This window comes from Antennarius striatus, chromosome 9 (genome assembly GCF_040054535.1).
Source record: "Antennarius striatus isolate MH-2024 chromosome 9, ASM4005453v1, whole genome shotgun sequence".
Taxonomy (NCBI): domain Eukaryota; kingdom Metazoa; phylum Chordata; class Actinopteri; order Lophiiformes; family Antennariidae; genus Antennarius; species Antennarius striatus.
Window position 1 is genome coordinate 8,582,927 of NC_090784.1, and position 26,966 is coordinate 8,609,892.

General features: G+C 38.4%; 1 protein-coding gene across 1 annotated transcript in view; it reads left to right on the forward strand.

Moving 5' to 3' along the window:
- Positions 1-26,966, forward strand: part of LOC137601298 (CUB and sushi domain-containing protein 3-like) — a 237,255-nt gene that overhangs the window by 179,925 nt on the left and 30,364 nt on the right. The window contains exons 55-60 of the mRNA XM_068323436.1: positions 295-480; positions 1,464-1,637; positions 7,566-7,748; positions 12,559-12,735; positions 18,782-18,964; positions 25,268-25,441. Coding sequence (XP_068179537.1) covers positions 295-480; positions 1,464-1,637; positions 7,566-7,748; positions 12,559-12,735; positions 18,782-18,964; positions 25,268-25,441 — 1,077 coding nt within the window. The remainder of the gene's footprint in view (positions 1-294; positions 481-1,463; positions 1,638-7,565; positions 7,749-12,558; positions 12,736-18,781; positions 18,965-25,267; positions 25,442-26,966) is intronic.

Consider the following 26,966-nt stretch of genomic DNA (forward strand, 5'->3'; position numbering starts at 1 on the left):
ATGAATCAATCTCTTTCAACTTGATACAAAACACATCCAAGACTGAAATATGAGATGTTTCTGCTTATGCTAGGTTAATTCTAGAAAATCAACTGACCAAATTATTGCATTTAGGGCAAAAGATATAACAACAGATTCTAAGATGCCTTTTGTTCAACAGTCATGTTGATATGAAGTTCAACTAATCTTTATTTGCCTGAAAACATTTTTTTGTCTTGTGTAACAACTTAGACTGCTGTCTGTATGTCACCATTTGACTAATTAAATGGATCTTTTTTTTCCATTCCTCTCCAGTGGTAAACTGCACAGATCCAGGCATCCCTGCTAATTCTATTCGGGAGAGTAAGATTGAGCATGGTAACTTTACATTTGGCAGCGTAGTCTTCTATGACTGCAACCCTGGATATTACCTGTTCGGCTCATCTGTGCTCACCTGCCAGCCGGTGGGCCACTGGGACAAACCCTTACCAGAATGCATTGGTACAGTTCATCATTGTCACTCACCGGGCAAAATGTTGCATATTGTTATTACTATTTAGGGTGCTTCTGCTGTCCACTGGCTGTCAGCCTCTTCACCATTCTGTTATTGAATCCAAAGTAAATTAACACAATGAAGAAAATATGCAAAGATTTAAGAGAAAAGTTTTGTTTAAATATGTCCTCATTAGATTCTGGTGTTTATGTCTGAGAGTATCTGTGTAATACTCATTGACCCAGTGGCAAATGGACATGTTGCACGACGGCCAATTGAGGAATGGGAAAACTGTCATAGGACCAGTTGTTCAGGTTGGAGTCAATTTTCCCCCAAAACAAGAGCTCAAATTATAAAATCTATACGGGTATCTGAGGGTGTAATGTTGTTCTCAAACTCCTGGTCTATTGTGTTCTCTCGTTTATGAAATGCTACCAATGGTAATGACCTATTTCTCTTGAAATTATTTAGAGCAAACCTCTATATTTTTTCACACAGCCTTTCGAAGCACATAATTTCATGGTAGAGAGATGATGGACTGCATTTATTGTAAAAACAAAAAAACAGTTATATAAAAGAGATACGAAGAGTGTCTCAAATGTTTATTAACAGCTAAAGGGCATCACCGATTTTGTGAAGAAATTAGCTTCTCGGATTTATGGAGACTTTCCCTGCGTTATAACAATAAGCTGATTAAATGACAGGTGACATGCTTTTATTAAGGTCAAAGGAATAATGGGAGCATGGAGCAGATTGGAGTGTAGTACTGTAAATCAAACAGTCAGAATTGTACGTGAACACATTAGTTCAGGTATTGTCTTTAGAAACTTCATGATGAAAATTAAATGTTTCATAACAACATTGCTCATAACAGAAAAATGTATTAACAACATTATGAATTTAAAAAGTGTGTCCAACTGTTTATGTCCAATCCATTCAGCTTTTCTCACTCCTTCTTATTCTCATTTCCTATCTTGTCACCATGTCATAGAGGTGGACTGTGGCCACCCAGGTACACCTCCCTATGGAGTGATGAGTGGGGAGAAGTTTACCTTTGGCTCTACTGTGCGCTATTCCTGTTCTGGAGACCGCCAACTCATAGGAGACGCATCACTTACGTGCCAGCTCAATGGACACTGGAGCGGCACATTGCCCCATTGCTCAGGTACAAGAACAAATACATATACAACCATGCACATGCTATACATTTACGCTAATAAGCTTACATCTGACAGGCAATCTGTCCATGACATGCACTGAGTCTTGCTCCAGACCCTTAAAACCCTGGACAGGATCAGTGGTTGTAAAAAATGAAAGAATGGGGTTCACATTGTTAAGTAACACTTTTTAAAACATATTTTCCACGAGTAATATCTTTTATACTCTGCAGTTTCCGCAGTTTCATTACAGTGACAGCTGGTGATAAAAATTTTAAATTGCACATGATTACATTAGAGTAGCCTATGTTGCCTCCCTTAGGAGAAATTTGTCTTCAGTATTTGAGGTAAAACCGCCAACATACCATCACATATGAACAATCGATGTAGGATAACTTGTTGTGTCCCACATAGATCAATAATATACAGCAAGAATATTGCACAAATCCCTAGAGCAAAATGTTGCACCAGTACCAGATATTTCACACATGCCACATATAAAACCATTGCAGAGGTACCCTATATCCAAAGAAATAAGTTCCCCTACACAAAGACAAACACTACAATATTACATTGATGCCCTGCATAATAATACAGCACTGAGAAACATTAACACTCGTCTCTTTTTCAGCCTACAATTTAGTTACTAGTATTTTCTGCCTGAGGGCATCAGCTCTCGTGAGAGATGTTGTTTGAGTCACAGGTGATTTTTAGGAGGCCTTACCTCTGTTGTCAAAGCATGTTGTGATTCCAATGAATCCATAATCGCTCCCTATAAATCCCTAACATAGTGTACATGAATCCTGAGCCTGAGAAAATGCCTGATCTTGACACAAACAACCTCCACATGATGAGAGCTGAGAATCAAAATGAATGGCTGAGTACTTGTACTGTGTCGCCTTCCTCCCAAGAGTAAAATTAGACTAAAATCAGCAACAGATACAATAGAGAGCTCACAAACAAGGTCTTTAGCTTGTTGAAAAGAGCATCAGGTTGTGCTGCTCACACCATACAGGACTCTCAGGTCACCAGGGTGATCTGGAATGACTACTTGTTGTATCATATGATCAATATTTTTACTCATCTTTAGTTGGTTGGTTGGTTGGTTGGTTGGTTGGTTGTCAATGTTTTTTCTTGAAACTCAGAGGTGGATTGATTGTTCCAGCTCCACAGCAATGGATTATATCAGGACATATATTTTAACAAGCTCCTTGTAATTTGATTAACCTTTAATTTTCCAATGCCACCAACAACACCAACAAAATTGTATTTTGTATGAGTTCCAGAAATATGGAAAGAAAATAAGAAACTGCTTGATGCTGATGTCATGCCTGAGAGTTACAAACCATAGCACAGAATATACCCGTGAATAGACTAAACACAGTTCCTGCCCCAACCCAGACCCTCATGTTTTGTTTTGTGTGTGTGTGTGTGTGTGTGTGTGTGTGTGTGTGTGTGTGTGTGTGTGTGTGTGTGTGTGTGTGTGTGTGTGTGTGTGTGTGTGTGTGTGTGTGTGTGTGTGTGTGTGTGTTTTGGGGGGGGTCATTCTTCTCTGCACAACAGTCTTCTCTCAAAGCAGCTTTGGCATTCACTTATATTCGGTGGCGGGCCGTTCATTTCATACCTAGGCCTTCAGTGACGCTAACTTTAGTCAAACTTGCACAAATACACCCCATAATGCTGTGAGCAGCTCCCACCACTGCCACAAATATAGTCTTAAGGACTGAGACTTTTATAACTTCTCTCAAATGGGACAAAAACCAGCATCAGCCCCACTCCTTTTATTGTCACTTGCACAGAAGAACCCGCGACAACACCTTTATAGACGTCACACATCAACGTCACAAAACAAAACCGACTGAAATGACCATCATTTATGACACCACATGTAGACAAACAAAATACAGACATACACTAACACTCTACTAAATGTTTCATCACCTCTATCAGGTATAAAATTAGGCTATTTCCAGCAGGAACATAAGTCTCTTTGCGTATTTCCACTACAATCACACAGCTGTTCAAGTGTGCCACATTATTTACACTGCGTTCTAGATTCTGAAGGTCCTGGGCAGATTTCACTCAACCTGGCAACACAAGCTAGCTGAATTCTTTTTGGATAAAACCCCACTAATCTAAAAATAGAACACTTACCCAGCGTTGGCTTATGTCATATTATATCCAAATGTGTAATTATATATGTATGCATATATTTGAATATATTTATTTCAGGAAAATGCATTAAAATATAATTAACTTTCATCATAAATATTATCATGATCTCTGGTAAGATAAGATAAGATAAGATAAGATAAGATAAGATAAGATAAGATAAGATAAGATAAGATAAGATAAGATAAGATAAGATAATCCTTTATCGTCCCATAGTGGGGAAATTTGTGCGATGTTAGACCAGCAGAGAAGGCCCTGCTGGCCCCGACCGCCCACCACTGCTTATTTTATAAAAAGGGACACCTTAGGTTTGTCTTGCCCATCTGTCATTGCTTGGTGGATATTTATAATCTCACATTAGTGGAGGACTAACAAAGATCCACATAAGAATCCTTACTCATGATTCCTCTTTGGACTTGTTGGGACTTCATAACTCAATGAAACTGTTTTTGTATTTGAAAAGAAAACTTTTTTATGCCCATTTTTAGCTGCCAATTTTTTCCTTAGGGTTTTCTCAAAGAATGAACAAAGCATGCCTCATAGTGTATTTCTGCTGTACTACAAACCTCCGCCTATCTCCCCGTCTTTTTCCTCCCATCGCAGCTTGATTTAAGTGGATTCTCCACTGAATGTTTACTTGGTTTGTTAGAGTCACTGACCCAGAAATAACATTTACAAGCATACTCACACAGCAAGGTTTTACCTCTTTCCTGTAAGTGGAGTGTGGACTCTCTGCTCATCTTCCATCCTTTTTACTTGCTCAGACAGTTGAATAGTAGTGAAGCAGTAGTGACATTGGATATTGACATGCACATGACTGACAGGGTCTAAACCTGCCAGCAAAGTAGTCTCCATTCCTTGTTTATTCTGAGATTAACTGAATAAAGAGGGTGATGCAGAATGCAGTGGAGTAATTCACTTTATTTGCTTTTGCATAATTATTTACTTTGTAAGGCCTAATAACAGTTTTAAGCCTGAAATTAATTCCAAAGAGTATAATAAACAATGTCACTTTACTGCTTATGACAACAAAAATGCACAATTCATCTATATTACCTAGTATATAAAAGCAGTTTTGGTAGCCTTCTCAAAGTGATTTGATAAATAAGACGATTGAAAAAAGCTGGCTTTTATTGCAGTTTAGTAGATCAAGTTTAGAATAAAGCCATAGTTAACTTGTCAAAAAATCTAATCAGCATAGCCTCATCAGTTGAAAAGTGAGGTAAGTAAAGCAAATATGACTCAATTCCCAAGTACATATTTAATTGTCAAAGAGCAAATGCTGTTTAGAGAGTAAATCCCTATGGAGTCATTTGTACAGCAGAGTTTTGGGTCAGTGAGCAGATGATTTAATCATAATTAATGGCACTGTGACTTACCAGACTAAAGAGAATAGATGGCAGAGGTGAGTGTGCTGCAGAAAATACTCATTTTTATACTTGTAATCAGGTCACGAAAATTAAACTTGCAAACACACCCAAAAAATGTGTTATGGTTTTGAAGCACTACAGAGGAATTAGATGCTCATGACTATGATCTAATAGCCTGCAGGTAGTTATTAATTTATTTTTTTCGGTGAGAGTTATATAGGGCTCAGATTCAGGCTGATAATGATGCTGATGTGATGCATACCACTGTCAATGTGTTGTTTGTCCTCACATGACCATGCAAAGATGTAACTACATCAGTGCATCTTTATATCCCTGAAATTAGCTGAACATAGTGGAGAGAAGAAGATATATTCAAAGATGATCTCTCCATCATTGATATAAAGTCAGAACCTCAGCTGTAAACATCTGTTCATACCATAGATGAAACAATAATGGAAACACAGCTGGGCTCAGTTGTTACTTATAGAACTAAAATTAATGTAGCCCAGGAAGTTTTAAATTAGTGACAGCACATTTTAACACCTAGTTTTCACAGGCACATTAGTGATAGAAGTGATTAGTACTGCAGTATTAGCAGGATAAATTGAGCCATCTGGAAAGTGATAATTTATCTTTGAATGTATATGTCTCTCTAAATAAAAAAAAATCATTCCTCCATCATGTCCCATAACTTTGTCTAAGCTTCTTCTTAAAAGATGCTTCTGCAGAAAATATTGCTGCATGGTCCATAACTAGCCTTATCTGAAAACTGCACATTTTAATTCATCACCAATAGCAACAACATCATTTGAGCTACAAATTATTCAGAACTCAAGCTTAATGTCAGCAACAGTTCTCATTCGTACATCTATCCTCTCTCTCATCAGCCCTTTTTTAATTACTATGAGCAGGCTTAAAAACTGCTTGCCAAACTATCCCTCTCATGTCCTCGTCTGTTGCATGACGGGGATGAAGGGGCTTGTTATTTCCTCACAAAGCTAGCCTAGTGAATGGACATTAACTCAAATTCCAACCAAGTTCACCACCATCCCAATTAGTGAGGTTATAGCTGTCACAGTGAATACCCAGCCGAGCTACTTCACCTAACCGAAGGAGACTAATGAAGCACAGAGAGATGCTGTGAGACATGCAAGCATACATGTGCAAACACACAAGCACCAAACATGCATGCTAAATATGCACTCGCAAAGAAGTATACAACTACATATACACTGTCATGCAAATGGCATTATAGATACTACATACACACAGGAACATACATTCGTTGCCAATCACAGTCGTACAGATATGAACCCCCTCAGCTGTGAGCCCTTGACCAGACAAATCATGTGTGAACTGGGGTGTGTATAGAAGTTATTAGATGCGTGTTTGCACAGGAAGGCTTTGTAAGCAAGTACAGTATTGCTGCAGCTGTTTGCTGCTCTATAGAGAGGGCAGCAGCTAACACAGAGAGCGATCCAAAGTGTGTGCACAGCTCACTGAACAAGATTTCAAAACCAATAATTCTATCCATCTACCTATAGTCATCTCAATCAAGATTTTTTTTAAAATTTTCTTTACCCCTTTAGTTTTTCTAACTTCTTTAAGAGAATAACCACAATTCACTTTTTTCTGTTCATTCTTAAGATGGTTACAGTTACCTCAAAAAAAAAAATTATCCCACCCTCTAGACTTTGTCCTGGTTTGCTGTTCATCGCAACATAAAATGTTCTGCACTCATGGCACACCTCTGACTCTGAATGGAGCTGTCACCTCCTGTTTTCCATGGTGTTTGATAGCAAACGTCATATTTATTTCTCACCTACCAGAGACATCCCAAATGGGGATATGAGAAAAGAATTAAGAAGACAAGAAGCATGTTTTTAGGAGTGATTTCATAATTGTGCAAAACAGGTGGTGTTAGACAGTGAAAGGGCTCAATGCTCCTCCAGAGGAAAAAAAAAAAGACAGGGGAAATAATTCAGCATAATGAAAATGCATTTGGCTTCAGAGGTCAAACTGTATTCATCATTTCCCCTAACCACAGCTGGTTGCCTTTTAATGCTGCCTTCGCTGTTTTTATAGAAAGAAAGCTCCTGGTGTCAAAGCACTGAAATCTATCGGCCCTCCAGTTTGCTGGCATGGTGACAACTGCCCACTGGTGCATTGCCTGTTTTATAGCTTCTTCCTAGAGGACTTAAATGATGTACAGTTTGAGTCCAAGTCTTTTCTGTAGTGTCCTTCTGCTTGACAGACAGGAACACTGTGTTGTAGTTCATTGCCATACCAAATTAAAAGGGCCCATCTGTGAATATGCACAAAGTGACGGTTGATGCGGATGGCATTTCTACTTTCTTGTTTCAGTGCTCCTCGTCTGGTTATCTCCCATTGCAGGTGATTCAGCGGACACCTGTGGGGATCCTGGCACACCTGCTCATGCCAGCAGGGAAGCAGGGAATTTCAAAGTGCGAAGCAAAGTACGCTTCACCTGCGCAGTGGGACATACACTGTACGGATCGGCGGAGAGGATCTGCTTCCCCAACGGGACCTGGTCGGGCCGACAGCCCTTCTGCAAACGTAAGGAAAAAAATTGAAATGCATTTGTGATGACAGGATAAGAATATTTAATGGAAGTTTTTCAGCTTTGTCTGCTTGAGGCTTGTATGTTGAATCACTGGGGGAAAAAAAGTAAATCTGGTTTAGTCCAGTAGTAAATCAGAGAGCACTAATCAGTCTCTGTAAACTTGAAAGATATTTATAATTACTCCACACATTTCACAACAAAATTGTGATATACTTTGTAAAATACTGTATTATTATTTCTTATATCAATTCAAAATACAGTATAGAATTTCCAAGAGTTTTTAATAGTCCAGATCTGGAGTATTACTTTCATGTGTTGTAGAACTCTCTGTGTACTTAAAATAAAAATCTTCAGCTCTCTTCCATTCCACATTGGTAAAGAGTCGTTTAAAATATCCCACATCAGATCACAATCCAGACAACTAATTTTTCCCTGTGCCCTGGCCTATCTTCCCAAACTGTATAACCTTTAAGCATTATTTTTGACCAATTTCTGCGGGAGTGAAGGAGAATTGAGTACAGGTCCATTGCAGGGAGCCCCCACCTATGTTTCTGCTATAACCACACTCTGTCTGCAAAATATTTAATGAAAATCCTTCATATATTTTAAGAAATCCTGCTAACAAACAAAGCAGAAAAAGAAGAAAAAAACATGTTTTTCCATTATCTCCATCACAAGCTTTGTGATGGATATAATAATGTCAATCACTCTGCATTTTTGTCCTGAAAGCCTGAGCACAGATCTTTTGTGTTCTAGAAGGAGCTTTCAACATCTGATAAAATACCCCATATGCCATCACATATCTTTAACAAGATATTAAAAACTGACTGCATTCTTGAATGAGTTTTATAATAAAAGAATTTTTCTGATCAAGGAGGGAGCAAAGAATGATGATGGGTTGCATTATGGGTAAGGGAAGATATAGTGTTTGTGGGTATAACCAATACTTTGGTTTATGAAGATTCTTTTTAAATTAAGTTACAAGCAGGGTGAGATTTGTTAACTAGCTAATATATAAATCGCCCCTCCTTCTCATCTTCCATTGCTCTAAAGGTAAGCTACATGCCACAATAGCATACAGTCGTTCAACATCAACAGCTGACTCTCACACTTGTCGTTAGATGTACTTGAAATTCTGATTGAGAGGTCCTTGAAGTGTTTTGTTCTTCTCCTCAGGGATTAAATTATAAGGTGCAAAATCTTACTGTGAAGTAATCTGAATTGAAAGCAATTGCTTACATCATGAGTGACGCATAATGGCAGATATTGGAACTATACAAATGTATTTTAATAAGATTATATATTTTTATAGTTATTTATCGTATAGTAACATGATCATATGTGCTGTTAATGGTTTCCTAGTGATTTTAAGAGTTCAATGTTTGTAGCGAACACCCATTATGTGCATTGAATGATGTAAACTTGATTATTTTTCTGTGTATTTTTTTAAACCTACGTATAATCATATAACCGAGACAAAAAGACCTGTACCTGTATTTTATTTTATTATTTATTGTTATTATGTTGTCAGGTTTTCCCTCTGTAGGAGCTAAATAATGTAGTAATCTTATTTTCAGGTTGGACTTCTGCACGGAAGCATTAACTGATGCTAACGCTGAACTCTGAATATTTTGCGATTTGATGTTCACTATTGGTCAAGTTAACTGAGAAACTTAATGGAAATAAAACAGAGTAATTAAGAATAAAGTGGCGTGTCGAACTTTAGATTACAAGGAAGCACGTCAGCATGTTAAAGTGGAATACCTCAGCGGATTAAAGTTTAGGATTTAGGGTTAGGGTTAGTTTAGCCGCTGCACCCCCGAGGATGAACTTAATTCAGCAGAGGTAGAGATGTAAAAGTTACATTACGGCACTACAGTGCTATAGATTGAATTTTAATAAATAATGACTTACAAACAATTCAACTTACAAACAGCCTCTCGGAACCAATTGTGTTTGTATTTTGAGGACTGCCTGTACATCATTTGGCTCTTACACTAGCCATAATTATTAATTTATTTATTCATTTACGTAACACACTTCATCCACTGTCACGGATTGCGGGCTGCTGGAGCCTATCCCAGCCGACTGGGGGCATGAGGCAGGGGACACTCCGGGTGTGACACCAGTGCACTGCGGATCCACAATATACACAGACAAACACGTAAGATCACAACTACGGGCAATTTGGGACTGGTCAGTTAACCTGAAGGCCATGTTTTTGGAGGTGGGAGAAAGCCGGAAAACCCGGAGAGAACCCATGCAGACAGGGGGAGAACATGCAAACTCCACTACCCACTGTGCCACCGTGCTGCCCAGGCCATAATTATCAGTAATTAAAAAAATATGAAATAACAGGCAGGTTGTGATAGCGTTTTCTTACAGGAAGCCTATAATCTACATTGCTTACACTAACTCTCAACCTGCACAGCAGAAATGCACATAAATATATAGTGCATATGTTTCCTGCTCAGAGATTCACAGTAATGTGGATAAAAGATGAAACCCTGCGGATGAGGTGGAAAAAGGAAAGCCGATAAGGCCACCTGAAGTCTGACATCAGAGCAAACTGTTCACTTAGTCTTATATTTGCCGAGTTTTTTTTTACATAATGTGAAATTTTAATCTATCTTTCTTAATCAACATACAACACACATAGTATGCGTATGTTGTGATCTCAGCCAATAAATCAGCAATCAAATCCAAAAATTCCAGATTCTATTTATCTAATGCACCCAAATATTATTTTCAACACAGCCAGGTATGTCCTTTTAATCCACACACACACACACACACACACACACACACACACACACACACACACACACACACACACACACACACACACACACACACACACACACACACACACACACACACACACACACACACACACACACACACACACACACACACACACACACTAACCCAGGAAGTGAAATATCTTTTTTTGCAGAGGTCTTGAGTTTTCTTTCAACACATGATGCTGTGACTTGTTTCCAGATTTCAACCAAAATGATAATGAATTTTAGTCACCTAAAGCCAAGTTCTTTTTGGAGTGTGATAAATTAAGCAGTGTGGATATTGAAGATATTAGTTTGCAGAACATTGGCACAACATCTTGCATAAATTACCCGGGGTGAAACATATCGAGGGTAATGTTTTACTGGCCTTGCTCTCCTCTGTCCACTACTTCAGCAGATTTGGAGCTCCTGAACATTATATCTGCTTATCTTTAATTCAATTTCTCTTGTTTCTTGTTTATTGATGTCTTTAATCTAACCTTAATCTCATTCTCTGGTTGTCTGTCTGTCCCTGTCAACACATCCCTCGGTTGCTCTTGTGCTTTTGACTTTCCTCTTGTTACTCCTCATCTCTCCTTCACCACCTGCTTGTCCCTCCATCTCCCTGCTGAACTCTTGATTTAAAAAACTGTTATATCCACCACTGGAGCCTGAATGCGTTTTGGATCTGTTTGTGATCTAAAGCCCTGTCGGCTGTTGAAGCCTGTCAGAATTTTATTGTTATAGAAAACAGTGTTGATATTTAGCTTAATATCTGTGTCCCGACATAAGTTCTGGTTTGGTGATTCTGTTTTGTATGTATGTCTTGAAATGTTCACAGAACACTCCAAAGGGGCTATGATATTTTATGTTTTATCAAGTGTCTGCATGTCCCTACACTTGTTTTTTGCACATGCAGTGTAGTAATTTGTGTTTCCACCTGCTGTGTTGTGGTTTAGGCCTGATACATTTGCACCCTGATGACCTTGTGTTTGTATGCACAGGTGATAATCGAGAAATCACCACCGTGCCTACCGTGCCACGACTGTCTTTTGCAAGAATCACTGTTTCAAATTTTCTTGGCAATTAGGTGATTGAGAGCAAATCAGTTTCATAATTAGACATGATTTGGAGCAGAAGAAAAACACGTCATTTTCCTCAAAAGGCGGTGATGTTTTTTAAACCCCGAGCCGAGCTGGTTTGCATCATTTTCTTTCCTTTTTTTTCTTCTCATTTAAACAAAATGATTTATTATCTCCAAAAGTAAAGGTTTTTACAATAGAAATATATGATTTCTACTGTAAGAGATTTAAAATCTACTGCTTTGCAAGTTCAGTATGTGTTTCAAATTAATTTAATCGCTTGGAAAACTATTGGAAAAACATTAAAAAAAAATTTCTTTCTTTGCTTCTAAAAGCTAATTGCTAAACAGTTGGTTGTTAGATAGAACTAAACCTTGAGGTCTTAGACTCACATTAGTCCCGTGAGCCTCCTTGTGTTTTTAGACTGCACTAAATGTCCTTTCTATGGATGTACTGTGGGACCTGACATTACACAAACTGCACTTTATTTACTGATGACTCATCAATGGTGAGATGGGGATTTGTGTACCACTCCGCCAGCTCTCCTCATTAGCTCCTCATAATAAAGCAGTGATACTGTACATTATGCTGATGTTGGGCCCATACACAAAATGAGGATCTCTGACACAAGCCAACGATTTCTATCTGCCCCTTCCAGACTGTTCCACCTGAGTGCTAATTAGACATAGTCAAGAAACTACATTTTGTCATTAGGTCAATGTAAAGCAATGATTATATTTCTTAAGTATTCACACAATATAAAAAAAGAATGTGTTTTTTAAAGTGTGTTGATCACCGTGAGATCTACAGCAGTCATCTTGCACCTACCTTGGGGTTCCCAACCCTTAGACTGTGAATCACTGATATGTAAAACAGAAAATCCATTGCTACTTTACACCTCTGATCTTCTCTCCTCTCTTTTCTTCACTGTTTTCCAGCTGTGCAGTGCAGTAATCCTGCTACACCTGCTCATGGCCTTATTTCCCGCTTGGATGGCACAATTTTCTCCCACTCCATTGTGTATTCCTGTATGGAGGGGTATTTCCTCAGTGGCACACCAACACGTCAGTGTTTGGCAAATGGCACGTGGTCCGGCATGGCTCCAAACTGCACAAGTAAGTTTTATAGACGAACAGAATACAAAGAAGTCATTTGAACATGTTTCTTGGTCTTGTAGAGAAATCTCACAGAGGCATATACTGTTTGTCAAGCATTGTCCAAAATACACAGCACAAAAGAAGACATGAGTGCGATTCAGTGTTTCTTGGTTGTTCGTGTCTAGCTTTATCACATTTCCAGTGTAATCAATGGTTACAGAATTTGCTATTGTCACTTTCAGAAATAGAACAGAAAAACAAATTAAAGATAAAGAAGATACGGCATTTCCATGGATATGAGAGGTGCCAAAACAAACATAGGGTTATGCTGAAAGTAGAGTTTTTGAACAGATGCTCATGGCTAGGTTTGTCAGTCACAATAAATGCTGTGTTTTTAGCACAACAAAAAGAATCAGCCCCTGACTGAAAATGATTTTTCTCCCTTTCTTGTTCAAAAAGGAGGTGCGCTGAGTGATCCATAGTTTTGCTAAAAGTTTCTAAACTTTAAAGTTTCTAACAGCACAGTATATAAACATAGTTTTTCAATGTCTGAATCTGGATGGAGGAAATGAGCCCAGCATTAATTAAGAAGCATTCCAATCTATATCCAGTTTGTAACAGAAAGACGATGAAACAAAACTGCAGATAATTCTCCTCCCCGAGAATGCACACACACAACCACACACGCACACACGCACACACGCATACGCGCGCACACACACACACACACACACACACACACACACACACACACACACACACACACACACACACACACACACACACACACTTTTTTTTATTGTTACTGAATCACAAGAAAAGATAAATGGCATGAGCATAATTTTCAATTTTGGAGTGAAATGACTCTAGAGGGATACACACAGGCAGGAAGGAAGGACAGAAGTAATAGAAATTGGATTGAATAATGATCGAACATGGCGAAGACAGAATATCCCTCTTGCCGCTTTTCCCAACTTAAACCTCATCGCCAAAGTTATTGTCATTATCCTCTTATATGTCATCACTTCAAGTTATATCTTAGTAGTCAGTTCATGGACATCTACACTTAAAATGTCAAGATTGGCTCAGTGTGCCTTCATTAAGGAGGCAATCATTTTCACGGTTCATGGGTAATCGATCATGTGGGTTACCAGATCAGTCACACAATGTTCTCAAGGGAAGAGCAGCAACTTCTGATAAATTTCTTGTTAAATGAAATTTATAGGGCATATGAAGGAATGAGGGACTTGGCTGTGGGAAGACTGTGAAGCCAGAAAAAAACTTCAAGAAATAAAGAATAGACATAATAAAACAATAAAACAATTCTAATTTTTTTTCTTTTTACCTCCACCTGGATGACTGAGAACCAACAGAGACATTCCTGTGACATCCTGTGATGCAGCTGATTTGTATCTGCTGTGTTTGTAAATGGTTTCCTCTGTCCCAGTCTAAACACAGACACTAGTATTGAATTCTCCTCGTGGATGGGGTTAAAGGATGGGGTAAAATGAAGGTGTCACAGGAAATAATGAGATTTCTGCAGCTCTCAAAGATTTTTTTTTTTTTTAAATTAAGTAGCACAAAGAGTCAAATAAATATGATATTTTGGTTGAACTGTGAAAGTGAAAAGAATTACACTGTGCAGCATTTAAAAGTGACAAAAATATATTGTCATCTTTAAAAAAAGATACATTAAGGGATCATTGATGACAAATAAATACTATTAATTACTGACCAGTTTAAGTTTTTATACTGAATGTAAATTTACGGAGTTAAGTTTGGTATTGAGGTCACCAGCCTCCATCCTTTTCGACATTCTGTTTCACCATAATAATATATCTAAATCTTTACATCATTTGGTTTGAAGAATTTATCTCTATACTGATTTGCTGCTTGAGATGTTTGAGCAAAAACATCTTTTTTTCTTACTCTATATGAGGCAGACAGTCATGGTGCATGGAAGATAAACTTTACGTAATCCACTGAATTTTACTTGAATGACACCACAAGGTCTTTTTTATTTCTTCTGCAAGTTTTGAGTGAAATGTCTCCACAATTGTTAACTGAATTGCTGTAAAAGTTTCACTCTTTCATGTCTCCCTCAGGAAAAATTGTAATAACTTTGGTGATCCTCTTACTTTTCATATTGCACTGCTATATGCTTGCAAATCTTCTCACAGTGTGATCATTCTGCTACCTGATCAAAGGTCAACACGGAAAAGTTTAAACTAAAGTGAAAGTACTAAACATTATATCTGCTGACTGTGTGCATATCACATTATCATTTTCAAACTTTAGGCATGCCAGCAAGTCATCCAGCTTTTTAGTCACATGGAAAGGCAGAGTCTTTCTACCTTACAGATAATGTTCATTTGTGTTGCACGTAACTGTGGTCTTATTCATTCAGTCACTAACCAGAAATCACAATCATAAGTGGGGGTCGGAAGAGACTGATAAAATGAGAGCTTGTCTTCTGACTCAGCTCTGTTCAGTATGATGATCTGATGCAGGGACATTACATTCGATGCTACACCGAGCCACCTGTCACTGTTCAAATCACATCTATTGTGAGTGAGTCATGATAGATGCGATATTGGAGTGAGTGTTGATCCACGAATGACTGTTGAAAATGACTTTGTCAGATACAGTAGATAAAGATTATAAAAGTGCATTCTACTGTAAAAACATGCTATACATATCTGTGTTACCCATAAAACATCAGGTTTTCTCAGTTCATTCTATTCCTTATAGAATACTGCCTGGTTTATTCATTTTAGTTTTGAGCTGAATGTAGCTCAGCAGCTCAGTGTAGCTCAGTAGTAGAGCACAGGCGTTGCGTGCATGTGGTCCCAGGTTCAATCCCCGGCATCTACAGCCCCATGGGGGCACAAGACAGTGTCAACTACACAGAACTGAAGAATGCAGAAGGGCATGCGATGTAAAAACAAATCTCTATATATACTGTAGTAGTACCTTAAGATATGAGTTATTTGAAATACGCGCTGTCCAAATTTATTGTTCGACATATGAGCAAAATCCAAAATATGGGCTGTGCTTTATGACACAACAGCTAGTTGGTGCATGAACACAACATCAGCTGAGACCGGATCTTCTTCTCCTTCCTGGAGTAATGATGTAATGTGTATGTGCTTGTGACTTTTGTGTTTCTTTTCATACTTTAGCACTATTTTTTAAAGATTTCATTAATTATGCAGAGGTATATTATGCATGTCTATTGGTTTACTCTATATGAGTAAACCAATACACACAGGCAGGAAGGAAGCTTTTTTAAGAGGCTAGAATGGTGTAAAATATTTTTTTTCTTATTTTAAATGGGGAAGGTTATTTGACTTGCAAGTTTGACTGTACTACCGAATATAGACAGACAGACGGACGGACGGACGGACAGACAGATAGATAATTGTTTGGTTAAATTCAAAACCCTCTGTGGTAGGGAAGTGAAGACTCACTAATAGCAGCTTGCAGATACATGACCAGGATTCAGTTAGTCAATGATGAATATGTGTTGGAGACCTTGGCTTCAACTAGCAATAAATAAACAAGAATTAATTTAAGAGACTGGGCATTAGCAAGGACAGACATAAGCATCAAACTGGCTTCTTACATTAAGGTGAACAAGTCATGAAAGACTTCTGTAATAAGTACGCAGAAATTAGGCCTGTAAGTTAAACAAAGCTTATCAAAAGGCAATCAGATAGATGCTGGCAACATAGATATTCGCTGGAGACAGCACTAGGTTAAGACCTGACAATGTCTTGGGCCAACACAAAGCCATCTGTTTAGAAGCTGTTCTTTGAGAAGAAGCCAAGAATGGGCATATGATAGAAAGACGGGCCAAAACATCTTGGGAAAGACCATTAATGGTACTTTTATTAGGTTCTCGCTTTGATTTGAACTACAGTATTCACCAATGTTAAAATTTTGCCATCACATTGGAGTGTAGGTTCAGGGTTAGAAATGTCCTCAAATGTGGCATAAATATCCAGCTAAACTCAAACATTAAATCATTTGAATCTAGAAATCAAAGCCACAGCGACCTCACAAATGACACTTAGTGATAGAAATTAATATGCTAATTTTAACTAAATTTTACACAAAAGGATATATAAACGGCATTTAATATCTGATTGTCTTCACAGCAATGCTGTGACATTACAGTGTCCTGCAAAAAACAGTGTTCTGGCCATTATTCAAAAGCATCAATCATGAGCAAAGAGGAACATCGTGGTAATGTTTCACATTTGGCTGGACACTGAATTTATGACGATAATTTTTGATCCCTACCTTGAAACTCTGGTGATTTTATTATTTTTGCCGAGCTTTTGAAGCATGTATGTTCAGAATCAATTCATTTTTTGCTGCAATATCCTTATTTGAAGCTTTAAAAACCAAAAAAACCCTTTATTTTATTCATTTTAATGTAAATTTGTTGATACTGAGCTTCTGTTCTTGAAAAGATGCAAATTGTTTGTGTGATGTTAAACACACGAGGTTTCATTAACTACTTTCCCTGCATTGGCATAGAGGTGCAGTGGGTAGGGCTGTTAAGCCAGCCACCCTCCCGACCTCAGCACAAGACTCAGTGGAATGAGCTATGTCTGTGTGTGTGTGTGTGTGTGTGTGTGTGTGTGTGTGTGTGTGTGTGTGTGTGTGTGTGTGTGTGTGTGTGTGTGTGTGTGTGTGTGTGTGTGTGTGTGCGCGCACGCGCCTGTATGTTTACGCGGATGTGTATGCAGACATATATAGAGTTACTTCCCAGTGAAAAACAATTTTTTCGTCTTATTTGTCACTGAATAAATGAATAAATGTTGAATAAATGTTATTGTGGGTTCACTGAGATCCCATAAACCTCTCTAAATTGTCTTTAAGCATGACTGCTTTTCTACTTGTGAAAAGCTGACATTTGGAAGGTTTTTGGTAATTCCTTTGCCAACATTATACGAATCACTGCAACCAGGTGTCAACACAATAGAGCGCATGTGTCAAACTCAGGGCCCGGGGGCCAAATGTGGCCCGCAAGAGCATAAAAGGTCAGAGTGTCCAAAAATAAAAAGGTCAGAAGTGTGCTCTGAGCAAAACTAAATTTCCCACAATTCAGTAATTAAGCCCATTTTAACACTGACAAAAATGTTTTGAAAAAACTTGTGTTTAATGTTATTATTCCTTATTCTCTTGTATAGTTTGATTCTTACTTGATGGAATTCTGTGGGTTTCATAGCCTGAATTAAATTAAAAGGATTTATGTTATAACAGAGGAACAAACAAATATATTTGTTCAGTGCAACTGTGATGTTTGTAACTTGAATAAGCAATAAATTAAGAGTTATTTAACATTAAGGAGTAGTTTACATTTATTGTACATTACATTGAGTTACATTAATTCACATTTATAATTTACATCTGGCCCGTCGAGGATTGTGTACTGATGTAGCCCACACTGAAAAAAGGTTTGACACCCCTGCAATAGAATTTCTGTCTCCTGTGTGTGCAGCTTTTAAGTGTGTCCATCACAGGATATCTCATGAAAAAAGGTTCTATGTTTACAAAAAGGAGAAAGACTTACATATATTTTATTATGTATCACCCATGTAACTCCAACTGCAATTTTAGAGAACCATTTTAATCTGTGAGTACAGGATAAAAGGAAAGCAAATTGTTGGACCTGATGACATCACAGAGTCAACCTTCAGTGATACAAGGGACTATTGTACCTTTAGATTTAACCTGCTGTACAACATATTTCCTCTGATAAAGGATTAAATGTAGCTGTGTGCTGAATCCTGATTCTTTTAAAGTGGTCTATTTGTTCAACCCTTTCCCTGCACATGGTTGTGCCCTAATGAGGATGTAAGTTCATTAATGGCAGACAACAGCCATAATTTACTTTACAAAAGAATGTCTTAACAAATGCCGGAAATGAACACCAGCACTGTTGTGTTGACCACTGTGCCTTTCCTGCCGAATACATCTGACTAAAGTGTTAAATCACTTCATAGTAAATCATTTCTGATGCAAGTTGTTTGTGTTTGACCCCCATCAACAGTGATCACCTGTGGTGACCCTGGCATTCCAGCGAATGGACTGAGAATTGGTGATGACATCACGGTGGGCCAGAATGTAACATTCTTGTGCCAGCCAGGGTTTGTTATGATAGGAGGGGACAATGCTGTCACAAGGACCTGCACCAACAATGGCACCTGGAGTGGCACCATACCAGCATGCCAAGGTAAGTACCATCCATAATTGCTAAAACAGCATCGCACACGTGCCATGGTAGGCGTCAACCTTGATAACCATCAGACTGTGCTGTAACAACCTTGGCATGCTAGCGCACTGTCACACACAATATAAAGCACATGCTTATACTCTGAGATCTAACAGGATTAGCAAGCAAGGTGACACAGAGCTTCCTATGTGGTTTGTTCGCATCATATTCAGTGTATCGATCATGACCAAAGTGCCAATGTCGCAAAAGACTGGTTGTGTGACATGCATATTTGTGTGAATACCTGAGTATAAACACCCAATGCTGCTTTTTCATGTGCTTTTTCTAAATCATGTTAAGAGTTTAGGAATTTCTGGATAACAGCTCATCACGTCGATGAGTTTAAATATATATATGAATACACATAAAACATTTTTTAGAGCTCTTCCACTACTTCATCTGGAGTTGCACCTGTGGTGGCATTAAGCCGAGGCTAAAAGTTGCTCTGACACTTGTGATGGATGACAACAAGTCCTCTTCATCGCAGCAATGTTCCCTTTAATTGTACTCCAAGTTAACACTGTTGATGATTGCTGCTTCTCTGTTGAAGTTTCTGCTCACTCAGTGCTCTTAGTTAACATCAAAGTCAGAAAATCTACCGAGAGGACCAGTTGTTGTGCACCCAGCAGCACTTCATCAGTCTATGATTTATGACGCTCCGGTGAAGGCACAGATTAGCATGTCTGCCACTGGCACCCAGTAGAAAGTATTGCAGGGAGATTAGCCTGTGCAGCAAACAGTTCAGAAGTGCACCAAGAGAGTGAGAAGCCTACAAGAGGAGTAGGGACTCATTTTTTGCAAAGGAATTGTTCAAGCTAACATCTCCATCACAGAAACAAGCTGGCCTTGTGTTCGCCTCTTGAGGAATGAGAGAGGAAAGAATCAGGGTAAGATACTATGAATGCAAACAAACAGAACAACAATTGGAAATAAACACTGTCAAATCACTGGAAGACAAAGACTTACACAGACAGACATATTCCTCAAAGGGAATAAGTACAAGCGAATGTAAAACCATGAAGTCTGCTGAAATTTTTTTTATGTAATTGGTAGCTTCTGTGTCTGCAAATCTCAGATATAAAACACTTTTAAACTGAGAGGGAGTTCCATCACCTTCTATTAGCTCAGCTCAACTGTGGTTTTAAGCCACACACATCTTGCCCTTATCACGCTCTTTTGGACCTTGCCTTGAAATTGATAACATCCAAACTGACACTGATTTGTAATATTTCATGGGATTCTTTCATTATTGATGTGTCTTGTTGTGCGGCATGATGAAGTCGTTGGACGAACCAATGGCTGCACAACTCTTAGCCTTAGGCAGTGGAGAGAGACACCCACGCAGAAGCGTGTGTGAGGGTGAATGCATGTGTGAATAAGACGTGGGGAATCTCCTAACTTTCGAGTTACAATCCTTGACAGATGCTGCAGCACCTCAACATCGGCCTCAATGCGTCTATGGCTGATGGAGGGCATGTGGAAAGCATAGAAACCAGAGATCTTTGCCATAATAATGTCTCACAAACGCGCGCACACACACACACACACGCACATACGCACACACGCACACACTCACACACACAAACTCCCAATGCACAAATATGAAATTGCATTGGGAGTTTCTATTGTACAACCGTGTCTCCCCAACCTCTGTGCACACACAGACACAGATGTTTACTTGCCCTCAGCTCATAGTGACCTGCATGCATTTGTTAGTGAGCTACAGAGACTGGTAAGAGAAGAAAAGAAAGCAAAGGAAGATATAATTTTATATGGATAGAAAGAGGTTTCACCTACTTTGTAGAATTTGTGCAGAAGTTTGTACTTAATCTGCGTTCATCAGTACTCGCCATGCTGTGTGTGTTTGTGTGTGTGTGTGTGTGTGTGTGTGTGTGTGTGTGTGTGTGTGTGTGTGTGTGTGTGTGTGTGTGTGTGTGTGTGTGTGTGTGTGTGTGTGTGTGTGTGTGTGTGTGTGTGTGTGTGTGTGTGTGTGTGTGTGTGTGTGTGTGTGATGACACATCCTAAGCCTCACCCAGCAAGAATTGACTGTGAATCCCAGGTTTGGCGTGTTCAGCCATGCTGTGTGTGTATGTGTGTGTGTGTGTGTGTGTGTGTGTGTGTGTGTGTGTGTGTGTGTGTGTGTGTGTGCGTGTGTGTGATGACACATCCTAAGCCTCACCCAGCAAGAATTGACTGTGAATCCCAGGTTTGGTGTGTTCAGCTAAGAGTCACTAATGCTGCTTAGAACTACTTAGGAAAATGGGGACACTCTCCAATCCTCATTCAGTTCTTCCTCCCTTCCGTGGCTTTATTTTCATTTATTTTAAGTAAGTTCTGATGCTGTGCTTATGGGATTAGTAGGCAGCCTACAATAACCAGCATAATTTGCCTCCTTGCACACTTGCACTTGCACATTCTCCCTCCATCTGTCTTTTTCTATTCTTCCCTTGCTTTGTTTCACACAGCCACACTATAGCGAGACCCACACACACTCAAACATACTTGTATTTTCGAAAGGTATATCAGAATGAAGTGCTTTCCTTTTGCAAGGGCTTTCAAGCAGCGGCATTGAAATCCCAAAATGAAGGCACTCTGCACCAATTCATTAACATCAAAGAGAAACTATCTCAACTGAACTTGTTCCTGCTTCAGAGATGGAGAAACAAAATTATATTATCAAACAAAACATTAAAAAAACAGACTTCTACACACTATTCATCATGGCCTAAATATCATTCTAAATATAGCATACATCTAAAACATATACTCTTTTTCATTTTCCATGTCCACATGGAAATCGTTTTGGATCTGCTGCCAACAAGAACAAAAGATGGTTCCACCTTGAAAAGAAAACCCCACTGTGGGTTGCTCCACATTTACTGTAGCCTCATTTATACAAAGGAAATTGAACTAAACTTCACAAGGCATGAAAGTTGTCCATCAAGGGCTAATCATGTAGTCACACTTTCAGAATAAGAATTAGAGACCTATTCAACTGCAAATCACATATAACACTAACCTCAAACCCAATCTTTTGAATTCTGGAATAATGCTGTATCCAGTAGCTTTTGTAAATAATAGAACAAAGGAAACCACTTCACGGCATGTCAGTGCTCTTTTTTCATGTATTTTTGATTTCATCCACAGATAAAATCTCAATTTAATTTATTATGCTGTCAAATTTTGTTCTGGTTGTCAGTAATGGTATTTTAATTTTGAGAGTAAGAATATGTTTCAAAAGGCAGGACGGTGGTGCAGTTGATTGCACTTTTGTCTCATGGGTTTGACTTCACCAGGGGCTTTTCTGTGCGAAGTTTCTATCTTTTATATCTGCATAGGGTTCTCTCTGGGTTCTCTGGATTCCTCCCACCTCCAAAAACACGCAACTAGCCCCTGTAAAATTCTCCACATGTGTGAGTGTACAAATGAATGGTTGTTTGACTATGTTTGGCTCTGTGATGAGCTGGTGTCTCATCCAGGTTGTACACCTCCTCTCGCCAACTGGGATAGTCTCCAGTAGCACCCACGACCCATACTTTGAGCAAGCAGCTGAAGACGAGACTTTACAAGCTTTACAAGATGAGCTGGCATCTCATCTTGTGTGTACCCCGCCTGTGGTGTGTAGCCAGCTGAGATCTTCAAATCTATAAGAAAATGGATGGATCATGGTATCCAGCAAACATCTGTATTGATCATAGGTGGTTGTAACATTTTGCTTGGTGGTATTGGCCACATCTAACCATATTATACACATGGTTATTTTGCTATCTCACATAATGGGATGACATTGATGTACAACAAGCTACTTGTTTCATTAAAATTTTATATACTCTTTTTGTCTCTACAATACGAGGAGAAACAGAAGAAAGTGTGGGAGATGAGAAATAACAGACCAGTGAGGCAGATGAAGAAAAGACAGAAAGAGTAGCATTCAGGCCACCAGCCAGAGCAGCAGGATCTGAAGATACCTATTCTGATATGTCTGAACAGAAAAAGAGCTTTCACACTAAAAAGGTTCCCGAGTTTTAGATGGCTCGAGTACTCACATAGAAGATGAAGAATGCCGCTTTATTTTTGCTTGGAGAGTGTTTAGTAAAAGTCTAAGACAAGAGGACCTTGTGAAAGGTGGTGTCAAGAATTGGAAAAGAGCACTCAATGAGTTTCACAATGTGTGCAAGCTCTTGGATCTCAGTAGGACTAAAAACATATTTAAATTTGACTGCAATATGCAAGGGAGCCCAGGGAATATTTCACAAGCTTCTTCGCTTTATTTATTTGTTTTTAAAATTGAACCTGTTTACAACATTGCAAAAGCAAGATCACAGAATTATATCAGTACTCTTGAAAGGTCCACGTCAAATTGAATTGAACTTTAGCTACTTATTTTACTTGATGATTTTGCATCATAAAAAAACACAAAATAAAATCAGAATACTTCCTTATCTAATTTGATGACCTTAAGGTTAATGGTCCTCAACAGTTTTTAATACAGGAATATTTTATTTTCTGTTCAGTTTGAAGAATGTGCTTCAGTCAAGGTAAATAATAGAGAAATTTAAGGGCTGCCGCTGATTGTGGATTTATTGAGTGTACAAGATAGTGTTGTGAAGATGTCAGAGCTTTGCTCAGTCACTTATAGTGCACCAATTTTCTATCCAACCAAAGAAAACAACAGGTAATTTAATAAATTTCTCCAAGAGTGCTATTGAGGCGAATCACTCGTAGTCCTTTGTCAATTTTAAAATCAGTGTGAAGACTTCTTGCCTTGAAATTGTTGTTAGGATGCAGTGTCTTGCCTTGCCCTTTCCATGAGCCCTGGTTATAATGCTGTTTTTAAAGAACAAAGTAGAGCTCTGGAAAAAAAAATTGTTATTGTTTTATTTCAAAAACTGAGAAAAAGAGATGTCATGAAGAAGTTATTAGACATTTCCCCATCTTTGCCTTAGGTGGTGGTTCCTCCTTCTTCCAGTACTTGTCTTTCCCTCAAATTCAATGGATCTATGCAGCTCCATTCATGTTTCATAAATTCTGCAGTTAAATGCTGCACTAATATATTTTTATCACGTGTTTACTAAGTTAAATGACTGTGTTGTCATGCTGTCTTAACACCAAAATCAAGCTTGAGAGTAATAGTGGCAACATGAGAACTTAAGTAACTGGATTTATAGCCAAAAATCTGATTTTGCCAGATGGTTGTAAGGCTTGATCTCACCTCGCTCCAATTTGCAGGTCTTTGTCAAAATCTTTCAGCATGCATGACTGTGTCTAGAAGAAGGAGAGACTTGGGGAGCTCATGGGTGCAGAGGGAGGATAGTGATGGTATAAAACAACTGCTATAATTTATTCACATCCCTAAAACCCATATCCCATCTGCGTCCCCACGGGTTCATCTCAAGTGTGTCAGAACAAACTCTGAGCTTTATTATGTATTAATTTATTACATTTGTTGAGCAGAATGTTTATGGCTTACACAGACTCAAGATGTCCCTTCCATTCTTACAGAAATTATTCTGCATAGTCCAAAGAGTAACAAAAGAACAATCCCGCTCTGTCATAGTCGAAACAGGGACTATTCCTCTGGGCTAATTACAGGGGGTCGTGCATTTGAACACTATTAGGCCGGAACTTTTTGAAAACACAACTTTTTTGTTGCCTTCACGCCTTCCGTCCACACGACAATGCAGTTATCTGGAACTTCTAAAAAACGCTGGCCAAGGTGAATTTTTTTGAAAAATTTTTTTTTTTTTTTTTTGAAAACCCTGTCGTGTGGACGCAAATCGTTTTCGATCCATTTTCAAAAAAATCCGTCATCGTGTGGAAGGGGCCTTAGTTCCTACTAATACCATCAACACCTCAATTTATCAAAGTTGTTCTTGAAATTCTAAGACACAGGAAATATTCCTGTTCCTTCAATTCCACAAAAAAAAGTTGGTAATGGCCTGTAAGCTTCAACTTAAAGTTATCTTTGAGTTCCAACCAATAGTTTTTATTTCAGTTGTATCAGATGGAAGAATGCATAATGTTTTTCTCAGAAATACTTTATGATCCTTCTTTCTAGTACCCAAATATTCTGTTTGCCACTGAACTGCTGTCATGAAGTGTTCTGGCTTTAATTATGTTTTAACTTCTGTCTTTGACACATCTTATTTCTCAAACTATCACTCTGTACAGCCAAGAAAGCACTGATTTTGTCTCATCTCATTTTTAATCAATTGTACTCCAACAAGCTTCTCTTTAAATATTTCCTTTATGTTTTCCCCACAGTTGTGATGTGTCCTAATCCCCCACCCATACCCAATAGCCTCCTGGAGGGCTCTGTCTTCGAGTGGGGAACGAGCATAAGTTACAGCTGCCTACATGGTTATGAACTGGCTTTCCCTGCTGTGCTTACCTGCACAGGGAATGGCTCATGGAGCGGAGACCTGCCTCAGTGCTTGCGTGAGTAATTATTTATTTCAGCATAATTACAGTGATAATTATAGAGGTCTCTAGAGGACATTTACGGTTTACATTTACGCTGAGACTCAAATGGTGCTGGTGACATTTCTGTCGCCACCGGAAACACTGTTCCTTCCATATTGGACTGAATTTAGTATTTTCTTTGAACATTATTAAGCATGTAAAAATTTTGACTCATTAAAATCACTATTCTGTTGATTTTCTCTTGAATTTATGTTCATCAAAAAATTAATATTTCATTGTTTTAAAGTTAAAAATGACAAATTACCTTTGCCTCATGCATTTGACAGTGAAATTACCATGGTTTCATTTCATATAGACTTGGTGGAAAATATAACTGCGACCAAGTCATAAATCATTTTTTACAAATTTGTGAATTAAGAAGTTATCAAATAGGCCATCGTCATGGTTACTATGTTTTCTTATTGACAGAAATACTCTTCCCACCATTCTGCTGGTGACATCTTTGGAGGTCATTTCAAATTAATGAAATTAATGAAAGTCATTAATAAGTCATGGAACGTAATATCGGGGTCCATGTGGAAAAGAAAATAAGACAGTCTTGCAGAGATGAGACATAACAATTTTAACGATCCTCCATCTCATATAATCAGGGTCAATTTTCTACAGTATAATCTGAACATAATTTGTTACACACCGACTGAATTTACTTAAAATGTTATTGAAAAATTCTAACCATTGTAAGGATATTTCATTCTGGCTGTTAATATATGATTATTTGTGCATTAAATGGATCCCCCAATATGCATTTTGATTGAGTGAAAAATGAATCAATGTCCAGCCCCAGAGTCAGAGATGCATCGTTGATGATGAAGCCGATGGTTTGCAAGGTCCCACAAGTGGCTGCGTGATGCTGTCTCACTAAATGAAATTATTTTCAGAATAATGATTGCCAGTATGGGTGAATGACCGTTCATGATTGTTGCATCATTAATAAATCAGAATTATTCTTAGCTTTTTTGTTTTATACTTGTTTATGTTGCTCTTAATTTTAGTCCAAGCCAAACAGAACAAAATCAAATTCCACTAAAGAATGTTCATGCACACCAGTAAAAGGAAGACAGACCCCTGAGCATTTCCATAAAGAACTACATTCACTTTTTTGTAATTGATGCTGATCAGAGAATTTGGTGCTTGTGGCCATATTCATTCAAGCAACATGGTCCCATATGGGTACGTAGCATTTTAGATACAGCTGACAGACTGCTAGTGTTTGTGACTATGTGACTGGAGGCACAGTCATGCAACCATTTTCTTTTCTAAATAGCTACGTAGCAGGCGGTTATTGTTATTCGTGTGAGTCAGTGTGCACAATGCTGTCTGATTTATATCCTGCTTAACTTTAAAGGATTGTGCTTGTCTGTTATGACCAGATATGTGCTTTGGTGCAACTAAGTCACCAACTGTCTGTTTTACCGAGGTGTACTGCTAAATCTCTGGTGCCGTCCTGAGCTATTATAATGTGTAGAAAATGTCACCTGCA